This window comes from Sinocyclocheilus rhinocerous, unplaced genomic scaffold (assembly GCF_001515625.1).
Source record: "Sinocyclocheilus rhinocerous isolate Xijiao unplaced genomic scaffold, SAMN03320098_v1.1 scaffold66, whole genome shotgun sequence".
NCBI lineage: Eukaryota > Metazoa > Chordata > Actinopteri > Cypriniformes > Cyprinidae > Sinocyclocheilus > Sinocyclocheilus rhinocerous.
Window position 1 is genome coordinate 194,399 of NW_015662934.1, and position 15,329 is coordinate 209,727.

Here is a 15,329-nt window from a genome sequence, read left to right on the forward strand (position 1 = left end):
CAAAATAGAAATTTTGTGTTAAAATATACACTACTATTCAAAAGTCTGGGGTCAGTAATTTTTTTCTTTTTTTTTAGATTTATATTTTTAATTAATGCTCTTCTTTTTAACTTTTTATTCATCAAATTATCCTGAAAAAAAGTATCACAGGTTCCAAAAAAATATTAAGCAGCGCAACTGTTGCCAACATTGATAATTCTAATAATAAATCAGCATATTAGAATGATTTCTGAAGGATCATGTGACACTGAAGACTGGAGTAATGGCTGATGGAAATTCAGCTTTGCATCACAGGAATAAATTATATTTTAAAGGATATTAAAATAGAAACCATTATTTTATATTTTAATAACATTTTGCAAGATTACTGTTTTTTTTCTATATTTTTAATCAAATAAATGCAGCCTGGATGAGCATAAGAGACTTATTTAAAAAACATTACAAGTCTTACTGATCCCAAACTTTTCAACGGCAGTGTATTGATCAAATAAATGCAGCCTTGCGGAGCATGAGAGACTTTCCTTATATTTTTATATGAAGACAAACCTCCACAGCTTGAGTATCAGGCGTGAGTCTGTCAAACAGAAAGCAGAGGACACGCATGTCTCGGCAGTACAACACCAGCTCCTCGGGGGTGAATTTTAGAGAGCAGGTAGGGGTCACTAGTTTGGTGCGAGATGGTCCCACTACAACACACATTTATATGCATTAAAACATGGCCTGGACATATTCTTTATAGGTTTCATAAAAATATGTATCCATTTATCTGCCTCACCTGCCACGACTTTATCAATGGAGGCGAGAGCTACGTCATGATCTCCGAGCAGCACAGGATCTGCGTTATCCTGAATAAAGAGAAAAGAAGCCATCAAGATAAACACGTCTGCAAAGCATGTCACACTAGACTGCCAGAGACTTTCTAAACTTCAGCTGGCCAAAAGCGCTTCACGGTCCACAGTAAGGCTCAACTTTACCCAGAAAAACATCTCAGCAATCTGTGGCACTCACGTCAGGTTTCTGGCTGTCCTGAGGCACGAAGGCCACTCTGAAATGAGTGCAGAACAGAGTCCCAGACAACCAGCCTCCTCCTTCTTTAGCCGACAGCTTCTTCCTCACCAGCACGGCTCGCTGTAGCACACACTCTCCTGCAAAAACAAATCACACATGATGAAAAAGACATGCCTTTAGTGACTTTTAGTCCATGTCTGTTAGTTTGGAGGTCATCTATATGCTAGTATTATGCTAAAAGTGTACTATAGCGATAGGAAAATGTGTGATCTGTGGAAGGAATGACACAAACATCTGGCTTTTAATTCAAAGGGAAACTTTAAAGTCTCTGTATGCTATAACGGTCACATATATAAAGGACATGCGGTATTTTAAAAACAGACTGAGGGATATTATGATTCAGTTGACATAGAACTCACACAATCATAAAAAGTGAAGGCAAAGGACAGAATTGAATGTCGGTAGAGCCCCTTAAACCCAGGCATGAACACGCTCTCACACACGTGAACTGAGTTGGGCTGCTCTTATGGCTCTTGTGGTCACTTTTCAAAGGCGAGTTTCTTCATTTTATGACTCTCAAGGGTGCGTTGGATCTCGAAGCTCATTCCTGAGGCATCATGGGATGCAGATGTCAGAGAGAACCGAGAGATTGGACCGTCACGGTGATTACTGTGCTATTAGAAAAACAGAGCTCTTTGGACTGACTGGACAGTTTCATGAACAGTGAAAATGTACTTAATTCCACAAGGTTTATAGCTGTTTCAGTGTTCTTCTTTTTAATTAAAACTAAAATGATTCAAAATTGCTGTCAGTAATCAGAATAAAGCTAAAATATAATAAAATAAAATATAATAAATATTGAATAAAAACCTAAAAATTAGAAACGTTGCCTTGGTAAGTTACTGAAATAACTAGTACTAAATGAAATAAACAAGTACTAAAATTGCTCAAATTAAAACTATACAGAAACACACACAAAAAAATAAATAAATGACTAAAACTAAAATTTAAAAATAAAAGCTCATTCAAACAGCAATAAATAGATACTATAATCAAAATAGATTATTTTCATTTTAGCGTAGAAAAACATGCAACTTATTCTGGACAAATATTCAATGAAGATAATACAAGTTTGTGTGATAGATGGCTGATATGCATTTAAAGTGTTTGACAGCTTATCCTAAATACCTTATGGGGCCTGTAAATTGTATAAATACATTTATAGTCAGTAAGTTAATTGTTATACATGTCAAATATTTAAATAATACTGAATCAGTTTAGTTTGCCAAAATCATTTTTTCTAAAAATTTATCTCAAAATAAAACTCTTTCAGTCATAATGAATAACACGAATCCATTTCACCCGGCTTGTGTTGAGTTTCATTGAGTTGCTGCTTTGCTAATTTGAACCACATGTACAGTTTGATTTGTTTTTGTCAACATTTGTTTTCTATTAAACTTCACTTTCAGGCAAGAGTAGCGTGCGCTACCAGAGTTATGCCATGTTGGTCCAACCTCTCCGGGTCACATCAGCCGGTTTGTTCCAGGTTTTATGCTACTGCATGACGTCATGTGAATAAGCAACCATGAAGCAAGGTCACATCTCGCATTCCCAATGATAACGGAGCAAAACATCAATCTTATTATTTCATAAACTTGCGGTTAAGACACTCCCAGCTAGGTTTTACTAGGTAACAGTGAACTTAAACCAGTAAGACAAAGAAGGCCTAACAGCTTAAACCACTTCAAAAAGTGCTGTCAGTGACACAGAAAATGTCTTTACTTTTTGATATGACACAATTGGGCTTTTAGAGAAATTGGACAGCCCTGGGCTTATGAACAGCAAAATTGCCAAAACTGCCAAAAAAACTAATTCCTTTCTTTTTACCCACCCCACAACACAAATAACAACTCCTCTATATAACAATTAAACAATGAACAGCATCTGGGGTATGTTTAAAACTGCATACTACCACACTACTGTTGCAGTATGCATCATGCACAATGTGATTTTTCTGTATGCATCTGACAAAACGTGCAGCATACAACCAAAACATGCCACAAAAATACTGTATCACACAATGCAAATGCAAACTGGTTTAAAAACCGCAAAATTCCTCTGATTCGGTTTCTGAGATGCTAACTGGATGCCATTCTCTCAATTCACCTTGAAACATAATGAGGTCATGTGACAACAACACAGTGTACTACACGTGTGAATAATTTATCATTGCATATGACATACATTCTTTTAAATAGCAGGCTGTCAGCAGTGTATACAGTATAATCTACTCTTTCAAACTCCTCTGACCTGTTGACCTCCAGGGACCGATTCAGTTTCCGCTGCCCTGCGTCGGAGGGTTATCTGAGATTGTGCGGATGGAGGTAGAGTCTTACACATGACTGTACTGACCATGAGAGCATGTGTGTGTCAACGGATCTCTGCAATGTGAGCCCTGTGACCCTGAATGGTTAAACGGAGTTTGTCGCTCCATATTAAAACCACTGTGAATGGATGAGACTTGTGGCACATGATATCTTAGACATCTAGGATTCAAATGAATGAAGATCCCACAACAGAAGAAGTCATGACATGTGCTGCCTCAGACTGCTATTCAGCCAATAATATTATGTTTGCTGTCTACACGGCCTATAAATTACTACTGTATTTATGTCTATATTGTACTGGTGTGTACATTAGTGTAAAGATCTATGAAAGAAGTCTCTTCTGCTCACCAAGGCTGTATTTATTTGCTTAAAAATGCAGTAAAAACAGTAATAATGTGAAATATTATTAAAATTTTTAAGAACTGTTTTCTATTTAAAAATATTTTAACGTAATTTATTCCTGACTTTTCAGCATCATTATTCCAGCCTTCAGAAATCATTCTAATATGCTGATTTGCTGCTCAAGAAACATTTTGTATTATCATCAATGTTGAAAACAGTCGTGCTGCTTAATATTTTTGTGGAAACTATGATACAGGATTTTTTTTATGAATATGAAGTTTAAATAAAATTATTATTAAAATTTAATAAAAAATATTATAAATGTCTTTACTGTTACTTCTGTTTGAATTAATGCATCCTTGCCAAATAAAAGTATTAATTCCTTAAAATAAAAAAAACCTTACTGACACCCAAACTTTTGAAAAATAGTGCATGCTGTTCAAAATGAAAACAAAAGTAATTAATATTTTTATCACTAACGGTAGCTTTGCAGGTATCAATAAACAAATTTCGTAACAAAAGTGCTTTTACACATCCAATAAAAAAACAAATCTGAGAAAAAAAAGTTCTGAAAAAAAAAAAAGTGTTGCAATAGCTTTTAGATATTTTACAGGAATAAAACATTTTTGGGGCCATTATTTTAAGTGTCCTTGAGAATTTGATTGAATTCACAAATGTAAACAGTGAAAAGTAAAAACAGACAGGTGTGTGTGTTTAGTGTCCAAACAGAGACTATGCAAGCTGAATATCAACAAAGACCGAGCTGTGTGTGAGAAGCGTTGAGGTGAGCAGCTCTATTAAAGGTGGGGTAAGCGATTTTTCAAAAACGCTTTAGAAAACTGATTCAGGCCGACTAGCAAAACAAACTTGTAGCCAATCAGCAGTAAGGGGCGTGTCTACTCTCCTCCTACGTGGAGGAGAGAGCGTTCAGTGCACAGTACGGACATTAGCGAGCTGAGCGACAGAAAGAAAGAGATGGCGGATAAAAAACAAAAGAGGAAAACGTCTGCGGAACAAAAGAAGGCTTAAGGCAATAAGGCAAGAAGCAGGACCCGTGTAAATATCGGATCAGCTTTCCAGCGCTGGAGAGAACTCAAGGAGCGTAAGGCCTGCGATCGGACGCCGAGGTTGCTTTGTTTCTTCTCGATAGGTGAGTAACACCGTGTCTGCACTGCAGCAGCTAAAGTCTAGTACACTGAACCCGACAAAGCGACCATTGAAAATCATTTGAAATTTGTTTCAATACGTCATGAATAGAACGCAGCAGCAGTTTTCTGTCGGGGATTTGTCGTGTCGTGTCGTGTCGTGCCGCGCCGCGTCCAGTGTAGACCATAGATATGTATATATATCTCTGGTGTAGACAGCATCACTGATTATAATGAGTTCTATAGTATTTTGTCGCGCCGCGCCACTCGCATCCGGTGTGGACACAGTGTAACATTGGTTTTGCTTTGTTTCACAGAACTAATCGTTGCCTGGGTAGCTTACGTATGTGTGGGGCGGAGCTATCAAAATAGGGGCGAGAAACTTTTGGGGTAGGGGCGTGTTTGTTTTGGTGATTTCAAATGTCAACATTGGCTACCAGAAATCGCTTACCCCACCTTTAAATGTTGACGTGGTGGGAAACGCTCTGTGCTCCCAAAGCGCTGCTGAGCGTAAGCGCTGATATGAAGTGTTACAGATTAGGTTGTTCGGGTCGGACTCACAGCCTGCCAACATTCCTGAGTAAAGCTGCTGCTTAAACACACTGCTGACGCTGAGATTGTGGTGAGGGGCTACTGGGCTTCAACACACACTCTGCACACTGAGCCATTGTTTTCTGAGGCCATTCACACCCACAGAGGCAGACGGACCACAGCCATCCAGACCTGGTCTTTTCCTGTCGGAGATCAACTACCTGAAAGCAGCGCCGCTATTAACGTGACTACTTATTTCAGAAGGTTTTCAAAACAGTGTAGCTTTTCCGACACACTCTCATCACACTCTCTTAGAATAGTCCCCTCTCTCAAATGGCATTAGGAAGTCTGATTCATTTCAGGGAATCATTTGATTCTGACAATTTGTTTGTGAAATAATTAAATTCAATAAACTGATTCAACAATACGATTTGCAGATTCATGAATCACTAAATTTTCACACGTTAAATCCCTAAATGTAATTTTACTTATAATTTTTTGTAGCAAAAATACATTTTTAGTCACTATGCTTTTTAATGTTTTTTAGTTTAATAAAAGTATTGTAGTTCATAATTTTTTTTTTGTAAATTTGCATTTACTAACTATGAAACTGTAGTTTGACAAGCTCCAAACTATACATAATTAAAAGTAGTTTCATCAACATGGTTCCTGACAGAACTACTTCAACTTACACTACTGTTGTACTGTTTTTTGTCTTGTTTTTTGTAGAAATTAATACTTTTATTCATCAAGGATACATTAAATTGATCAAAAGTGACAGTAAGGAAATGTATAATGTTACAAAAAAAGGCTATTTCAAATATATACTGTTCTTTTGAATATATTATTTATCAAAGAATTCTGGATTTCCATGAAAATATGAAGCAGCACAACTGTTTTCAGCATTGATAATAATCAGAAATGTTTCTTGAGCAGCAAATCAGCATATTAAAATGATTTTCGAAGGATCATGTGACACTGAAGACTGGAGTAATGATGATGAAAATTCAGCTTTGTATCACAGGAATAATTAACATTTTAAAATATATTCAAATAGAAAACAGTTTAATAATATTTAATAATAGTATTTTTGATCAAATAAATGCAGCCTTGGTAAGCAGAAAAGCATTGAAGGGATAGTTCACCCAAAAATGAAAATTTGATGTTTATCCGCTTACCCCCAGGGCATCCAAGATGTAGGTGTTTTTGTTTCTTCAGTAGAACACAAACGAAGATTTTTAACTCAAACCGTCGCAGTCTGTCAGTCTTATAATGGCAGTCAATGGGCTCCACGGTTTTGAGAGTAAAAAAAATATACACAAACAAAACCAAATTAAACCCTGCGGCTCGTGATGATACATTGAGGTCTTAAGACATGAAACGATCGGTCTGTGCAAGAAACTGAACAGTATTTATATCATTTTTTACCTCTGATCCACCGCAATGTCTGAGCGCGTTCACAACATCCGCCGCGTGACGTCAAATAAATATGGTTGGGCAAAAAATTCCACATTGTCTGATGATATATCAAAATCGTCTTCCATTGTGATGACCTGTACTTCTAAATATCTTTAGATCATCGTAGTGCCAGTGAACACATCCGCAATCTCTCTGCACTGTGTAAATAATGAGTGAAAAATGGTAAAAAATGATATAAATACTGTTCAGTTTCTTGCACAGACCGATCGTTTCATGTCTTAAGACCTCAATGTATCGTCACGAGCCGCAGGGTTTAATTTGGTTTTGTCTGTGTATGTTTTTTTTTTACTCTCGAAGCCGTGGAGCCCATGCATTGACTGCCATTATATGACTAAAAGACTGCAACGGTTTGAGTTAAAAATCTTCGTTTGTGTTCTACTGAAGAAACAAAGACACCTACATCTTGGATTCCCTGGGGGTAAGCAGATAAACATCCAATTTTCATTTTTATTTTTGGGTGAACTATCCCTTTAAAAACATAAATAAATAAATAAAAATTCCCCAAACTTTTGAACGGTAGTGTAATTAATTAATTAACGGTAGGATAACAGGGGAAATCCTGTTATAAATGTTAATATATTATAAAAATAAGCTTGCATTGTGAGATTTACCTGGTAAACAGCAGAGGCCAAGCACATCTCTCCCACGTGCATGAAGGCTACTGTGGCTCATCATCCTCTCCTGTAGAAACACAGAGAGATAATAAACAAATGAAGGTTGTCATATAGTATGGTAAAATTAATAGGGGTTATATGTGCAACAAACTTCTGCATTCTTTATATCAGGTCATGCCATTTCTGGTCCAGGTCTTTTCTAAGTGCTTCGTTAAATATAGAGTTGTTTTACTCAAGATGCCTTCAAAAAAGATACAAAAGATTATCATAACTGACGCAAATTGATATCTAAAAGTTTATATCTTCTTCTCCATAACATTGGGATATTAAAATTGAGTAAAATGCCAGCAAAAAGAATGACTAGCCAGTTTAGCAGATTACCATAAAAGTCCATAGATATCGCCATTAGTTCATATATTGCTGTTAATACTTTCTTCAACAAGCGGATGCAATGAGACTGGTTTTCCTGTTTGGTCAGGTGATGTTCAACATATGCATTATGCACAAACAATTTATGCGTTTCAAAAATTACTAAAAATATTTAAAAACAGGAAGTTCAGACTCATACTAACATATTAAGAAGACACTGGTTAATGCTAAAAATCTCAAAATATTGAACAATTCATTAGTCTGGCTGATGCACGCTATGCAAATTTGCCTTCTGATACAGTGACAGGATGAGAAATGAGGCCTAAATTGATATGCACTGATCAGAATAGTGGTTTGAAAGCACCTCCTGGCACTATATTTAAATTGCATTCATCTCTAAACAGACTTTCAGGTTTCATTTCCCACAGTGCAACTGAACCACACAAGTAGGTTAAAATTGAACACGCTGATATTATCAACCCATTTATAACAAAGCGTCTTTCATTTGCGAGTCACTACTGGGTAGAACAGAAGTCTAACAGGGATGACATACTTCCAGAGGTCTGAACCCACAGAACTAATACACCTCAATGGAGAAAGAGCTTCAGCATCTCTGTAACTTTTCAATATAGGGAGTTTGAACCAGAAGCATCTGGCTGCATCATGCAGATAATAACTGCAGTTATTTAGACATTCAGAGTTTGATTAAACCAAAAGAGAACAAAAGAGTTAAAGAAATGTTGCACTGCCAACATAAGCACCATTTGAGAACTTGTTAGCTAATCCCTAATATTAAACAGCCTTGATATTGGATTATATTAAAGGGGTCATATGATGCGATTTCAAGTTTTCCTTTCTCTATGGAGTGTTACAAGCTGATTGTGCATAGATAAGATCCCTGAAGTTGCAAAGAGCATCATATGACCCCTTAAATACAAACACCATCCCCCCAAACCTGCAAAAAAATATAAAATAAATTAATTAATTAATTAAAATAAATAACATTTAAATAAATAAAGAAAAATGTCAAATTAAAATAAACAAACAAATAAATATTTTTATTATTTAAATTCTCCTACTGAGAATTTGCGTGCTAATCACTAACACGAAAAAGCTTTGATACTGGATTATATTAATATAAACACCGTCCCCCCTAAACCTGCAAAAAAAAAAAAACATTACAATTGAAATAAATACATAAAAAACTTTAAATTAATTCATTAATTACAATAAAGTTTAATTAAAAGTTAAATAAAATGTAATTAAATAAAATAAAAAATAAAGTAAATCAATTTCAAGATAACTTTGTATATGATGCTATAATATTATTTTTGGCAATACTGCATATCAACCATGTATAAAATTATTTACTGCTTGCTCATTAGTTTCAGTTTTGTGTAAATTTAGTCGCAAAATACTAGACTCTAAAAGGCAGCCAGAATAAAATCCACCAGAACAAGAACAACAAAAGTGTTTTATTATGGTTTCCTTTGAAGGAAGGCTGGTGTTCCGGCCAAGACCTGAAGGAAAACAACAACAAAGTGTTTCTAAACAGAGGCTCCATTTAAAAATTTAACTAGGACAGGAATAAATGCGTGCACAAGTGTTAGTTTGTTTGTTTTCAGGCTTAAGCTTTTAAATGGTCACTTTTATCACTCTGTGATCAGAAACAGTGTGTTCTAAACAAGCAAACACACTCTTGCATTTATGGGCATTTAAAATTCCACCCTGCAGTATTCCTAAACTAATATAGATCGACAGTACAGAGAGGAGTCATTAAGCATTCAAAGCCCAGGAAACTGGACTGCTTAACATCTCTGAGAAAGTGAATACATGTGCAATAAGTGCAGGACAGATAAATGAAAGGGGAAAAAAAACCTCAGTAGCACATTTTTTGCTGAGGGTTCAGTTCTTCGAGTCACATGCTCGCCACCGCTATTGTGTAATCTCTCTTTCATTGCCTCTTTCTTCACCATTAAACACATCCCTCCCTCCTTCCTCTCAGCTTCTGAGGGCAGAGGCAGCCAAGACTCATTGCAGTTTCCATTGCTCATGGCTTTCCCTGGTTTCTGTGGCCAGAGAATGCAGCTGAGGGAACATACAGGCCTCCTCTCCCCCGAAGCAGACAGGCCAGACTCGCAGAAACAAGACGGCCAATGGGAATGCACTGTGCCACCACATAAACCTCACACTGTTAAGTTTATTAGTCATCGCCTAGAGGCACAATAAGCCTTTGTGCGGAGCATCAATCTACAGCTAAATGAGGCAACTAGAGGCCTGGTGGGACGCTTAAACCTAGCGCTTTATAGAGCCAAGCTATTGTTCGGCAGCTCGCTATTTTCTTCGCGTGCATCTCTCTGCTGCAGAGAAATGTCAACAAACGGGAACAATGCATCCATTTCTATAAAGTATTTTCTCTGTATGTCAGTTCAGATGGTTAAAAATAGCACCTTTGTTCTCAAACTAACATACCTGAAATGAAAAAGCATTCTCGTCTAGCCGTGACGCTGCCTTTCCTGGGCTTTATTTCCCAAATTAAACAGCTATCATCATTCCTTAGTGCAAAAGGGGGGGAAAAAAATCTATATTACAACAAGGGTTATTGTGGTTAACTAAAACTAAAACCAAAATAATTAAAATAAAATTTTCCGTTACTTGGAATAAAATTAACGTTATATGAAATAAAGTAGTAATAAAAAAGTAACTTATTTTAGCTAGTTTTCAAGGCAACATTTTTCATTTTCATTTAGATTCACTTGATGTACTAAAATAAATCAATAAAAACTAAACAGACATACTAAAAAAAACAAATAAAAATGACAAAAACACAAATAAAATGACAAAACGGTTAAATGAAAATGAAAATAGAAACTTAAAAAACTAATGTAAAATATTATCAGTGTTATTTTAGTATCATTCATATACTATTATTGTTATTGTCAATATTTTGAATTAGATTTTTTTTCACTTTAATTTTAGTTTGTGTTTTGGTTATTATTCAGGGTTTCTGCAGACATGAACAAGTTAAATTTAAGACTTTTTAAGACCTTTTTAATACCACCTTATGAAATTTAAGACCTAAACCTGTAATGGAAATACACATTTTATTGCATACATATATGTAATATTTAATGTGTATAAATTAAAAAGAAAACAAAATATCATTGCTGTAATAAATGATAGTTATTACTACGATATACAGTGAACTTCCTGTTATTGTTCTTTTTTTAAACATGTCTATATAGTATTTATTCATTTTTATTTAATATTTCTACTTTATTTTGTTTGAGATATTTTAATACTTTAAGTTAAAGTAAAAAAATTTGAATTTTTTTAATTTTTAGTTTTTTTTTTTTCTTTTGGTTAAATGCTAATCCTAATCCCAATAATTAAAATAACACTGATTAGCCTACTACTGCTCATATTTAAAGATCTGTAGCGCTAAATAATACACATTGGCACGTACCTCATCCTGCACCACTAGTACTACAAATTTGATAAATCGCAATTAAATATTTTCGCTTGGAGGGTGATAAATCAAGTCCAAAACAGGACCTGAGCCATATCTAGAGACCTTAGGCCAGCAAGAAACCCAGAACACCCTAGCAACACACTAAAAACCCACTCAGAACACATTAACAACCACACACACTGTAAAAAATGATTGTGATTTTAACAGTAAAAGACTGTAAAAATGCTACAGTAAAAACCTGTTAACTGGTTAACATTAAGTTTCCATACTATATACGGAGAATACATATAATTACATTTGATGTAATTTTACAGTAAAATACTGTTAAAAATACGGTTTTGGAAGTGAAAAATAAAAATTTATTGTATAATTTACAGTGAAAAAACTTAAATTGACACTCCCAGAATTCCTTGCATGACACTTCATATTTGATGTTTTTTTGTTGAAATAACATGTTTCTTCTTTTTGTTGTGTTTCTTATCAGTTGTGTACATTAGGGTTTAATCTTACATCTAATGTTGTTAAATTAATGTTTATTACATTATTTCAGTATCATGTGTGTCACCATGATGGGGTTTAGTGTTTGTGTGAATGACACTGTGTGCACCTTCTATATATAAGTATTGCCCTCCTCAGCTCATAGAAAAGCTGTTTGTGATGAGCTTTGGTTCATCACGTGACTTTCTCATCACCACCAGTTTTTGGTGGTTATCAGTGCATTACAATGGTTCAAATCAGATATTAACACTTCAGTATGTTGGTTTATTAACATTACATCAATTAATAAAATACAGTATTTTATTGTGAATTTAAGTTAAGTCTGTAAAACCTAAAATGTTGCTACCATATTTTTTACGGTGAAGTTCTGGCAACCACAGCTGCCGGTATTTTACCGTAAATGTCACAGATTTTTTTTTACAGTGCAGCAACACCACAATACCCTAGAACTGCGGCAGTGATTTAGGATTGGCAAGCATCACTCTCTACAAAACTGTTTTGCAAAACTAATCTAGTTTTATATAGATTCATATGCACAAACCACCACTGTTCCAGCTGTTTTTGTCATATAAATCTTACTCAGTGTCGTCATTCTCTTTATGGAGCTTATTAAGAAACCCACATCTCAAAAAAAGCAGTGCAGGGAAAGCTCCAAGGTCAATTAGAGGGTGTGTCGCAGTCTTGTTTATGTCATGCATCGTCTTTTTAAATAATTTAAAGTCAAAACAAACCTTCAGCAAATCCCTTATTTAAACAACCACTCATCTCGCACCGAAACCAGATGACGCCGTTCACTTCAATAACATAAACGCAAGTAATTACATACGCCACATGGCATATTCCACTCCAACCAAACAAGCAACAATGAATGAGATATCCCTGAGCTCTACAGCAGTATATTTGCATTTACAGTGTGAAGTCTGACCCATGGGGGAAGCGGCGAGTCATATTTTAGTTTTATTTTTTAAACTATCGACATTCCAGACGAGCTGATCCCAAGACTCCCATTTGAAGAGTCTGAAACGTCACATGTCAGCTATGAAAATCTCTGTTATGACTGAGTGACTGGTTTGAACTGGCTTAATGAGTTTTAAATGAAAAAGCCAATGTGGTAAAGTCTCGCCACAACTGCTACATTCACAATTCCTTCTCCATCTGTTCATTTACAGCACTGGATCAAAATATAGGTGGCCCCATTCTCAAATTCACCAGCTTGGGTGGCCTCCATCCACACAATCTACACAATTGGATTCATTTTCTAAGCAGGGAAGAGTCACGTCTGACACTTCAGCAATACTGATTCCCCACCTCCACACCTAGCGAGTTCTGGGTAGGCTGTTCCCATGGCAACAGCCAGATGTCGTGCACATCGGGGCCTCCACACTCTCCAGAATCCGCGGGTGGAGGCATCTGCTAGCGTTTTTCCCCCCCGAGGCAGCTTAAAATAGCCAGGGAAGAAAAGGCATGCAGTAGAGGTGAGCAATAGCAGATTATAGCTCAAGAAAGTAGAGGATTTGCTCTCCCATAAATAAAATTTGTCATCATTTACTCATGCTCTCGTCATTCAAACAAATATATTATTTTCTTTCTTGCATGAAACACAAAGATGATTTTAGGAGGAATGTCCGATCAGCTCTTTTCCAACAAAAACAAACAAACAAAAAAATAAATAGTGAAAGGTAATTTATGCTGTCAATCTCCTAAACAAATAAAAAATGAATAATTTAAATAATCAAACATTTTTTTTAAAGCATTGAGTGTAAAACAAATGTTCTTTTCTATACAACCAAAGGGGATTGCAATTTATACTCTCAATCCTCAAAATAAATAAATTAACCAATTAAAAAATTAAATTATAATGCGTTATTTATATGAAATAAATATTTAATATTACAATACATCAAAACATATTTATGTCTCCAAGCATGCTTTATGAATGACTAAAAAAACATAAAATAAAAATACACTCACCACACCCTATGAGATAAAAAAATACACAAAAAGAAAAATGAAACTGAATTCCCATCTGAGAATCCAATAAAGGAGGCTCTGTTATTCCAACATATTTAGGCTTTATCATTTTTAAGTAACAAATACTCTATGCCAGACATTCCTTGCCCACTAAAGCAGATTTATGCTTTCTTATTCCTTTGAGTTTTTGATTATTATATTTTTTTCCTAAATGGAAAAACTGACTCCTCAACCACAGATTGTCGACTATTCCATTTAAATAGTTTCTGGTGAAATGAAATTATGTGAATGTAGTTTCCAAATACAATAATGTGAGAGTTATGGAAGATAGAGTATAGAACAGAAAAGTATATTCCATCATTCTCACAGCATCTGAAAAATACTAAGCACTGATGTAGTTCAGGTCCAAAAACCAGCTAACCTGAGCTCAAATTCATATGCCAGACAACATAAATCATTCTTAGAAAAAGTTTTAAACTATTTTTTAATGGAAAACTGACTCCCACCACAATTGCAGATCTGCAATTTACCTATTTCTGGTAAAAAGATGATGCATTTAATGGATGCAGTTTTCCTGGGAAAGTGACTAGTAACATTTGCATGAAAGTTGCACAAACATTTACTCATCTGTTATAAACTTACTGACAGATGAAATACATAAAATTCACATGGGCGTGTTTGAAACCTTCTCAAAATCGTGCTTACTTTAATATGAATTACAGTGTTTATATTATACTTAGACGACACAGAAATTAGAAAACAATGATAAGCTTCTAAATAAATGTTGGATATTTATATTATTATTTAAGCTTACCTTCATGTCCGGAACCATCTGTCTCACTTTAAAGGTGGTTTTGGACCCTGTCAACATGATTTCAACCTAAAACAGCTCCGGACTAACAGGATAAAAGGTGTATTTGAAAGAGGTTTGACGGTTTGATCATGTCCATGTTACTGAAATCGGATGGTCCGCGTCCAGTCTGCATCACTAAAGCGCTTTCACACATTTCTCCATCCGTACCATGTTAATATATTCAACTAAACGCGAAATCATCCCTAACGGAAATCTATTTTCACAAAGAAGACGCGCTTTTTCCCACCGCATTTGTTTACAGCCCCTTCGCCATAGTGAAATGACACGGGTGTTACGGAGTAACAAAAACCAGGACCGAGTCTCTTAAAGGGCCAGTACAGTACTGTGCTTATGGACTGCTTCCATCTGTCTCTTAAAACCTAGTGAGCTGCAGCTCTTTTGGACATCCGTGGCCATGTTCAAAATATCATAGTAGCGTACTACTCTTACAATTTATACTTAATATAGTACGTATACTATAAATAGCATTCACATGTTCTGTATGAATTATCCACAAGATCTGACATTTCATTTACAAATATGATTAGTCACTACAAGGGTTAATGTTTGGCTAGCTAGCCCCTACTGGTAGATTTGCTGGTAAAGTCTTTTTTCCCATTGACAAGCATTTAAAACGACAAACTCTGTTTTTTTCCCATT

At 35.4% G+C, this 15,329-nt stretch overlaps 1 protein-coding gene across 1 annotated transcript in view; it reads right to left on the reverse strand.

Moving 5' to 3' along the window:
* LOC107728444 (myotubularin-related protein 11) overlaps nucleotides 1–14,963 on the reverse strand; it is a 29,777-nt gene extending 14,814 nt beyond the window's left edge. The window contains exons 1-5 of the mRNA XM_016538607.1: nucleotides 14,631–14,963; nucleotides 7,504–7,573; nucleotides 1,009–1,145; nucleotides 776–845; nucleotides 547–686 (exon numbers count right to left, since the gene is read on the reverse strand). Coding sequence (XP_016394093.1) covers nucleotides 547–686; nucleotides 776–845; nucleotides 1,009–1,145; nucleotides 7,504–7,573; nucleotides 14,631–14,687 — 474 coding nt within the window. The 5' untranslated portion in view covers nucleotides 14,688–14,963. The remainder of the gene's footprint in view (nucleotides 1–546; nucleotides 687–775; nucleotides 846–1,008; nucleotides 1,146–7,503; nucleotides 7,574–14,630) is intronic.
* Nucleotides 14,964–15,329: the final 366 nt, after the last annotated feature.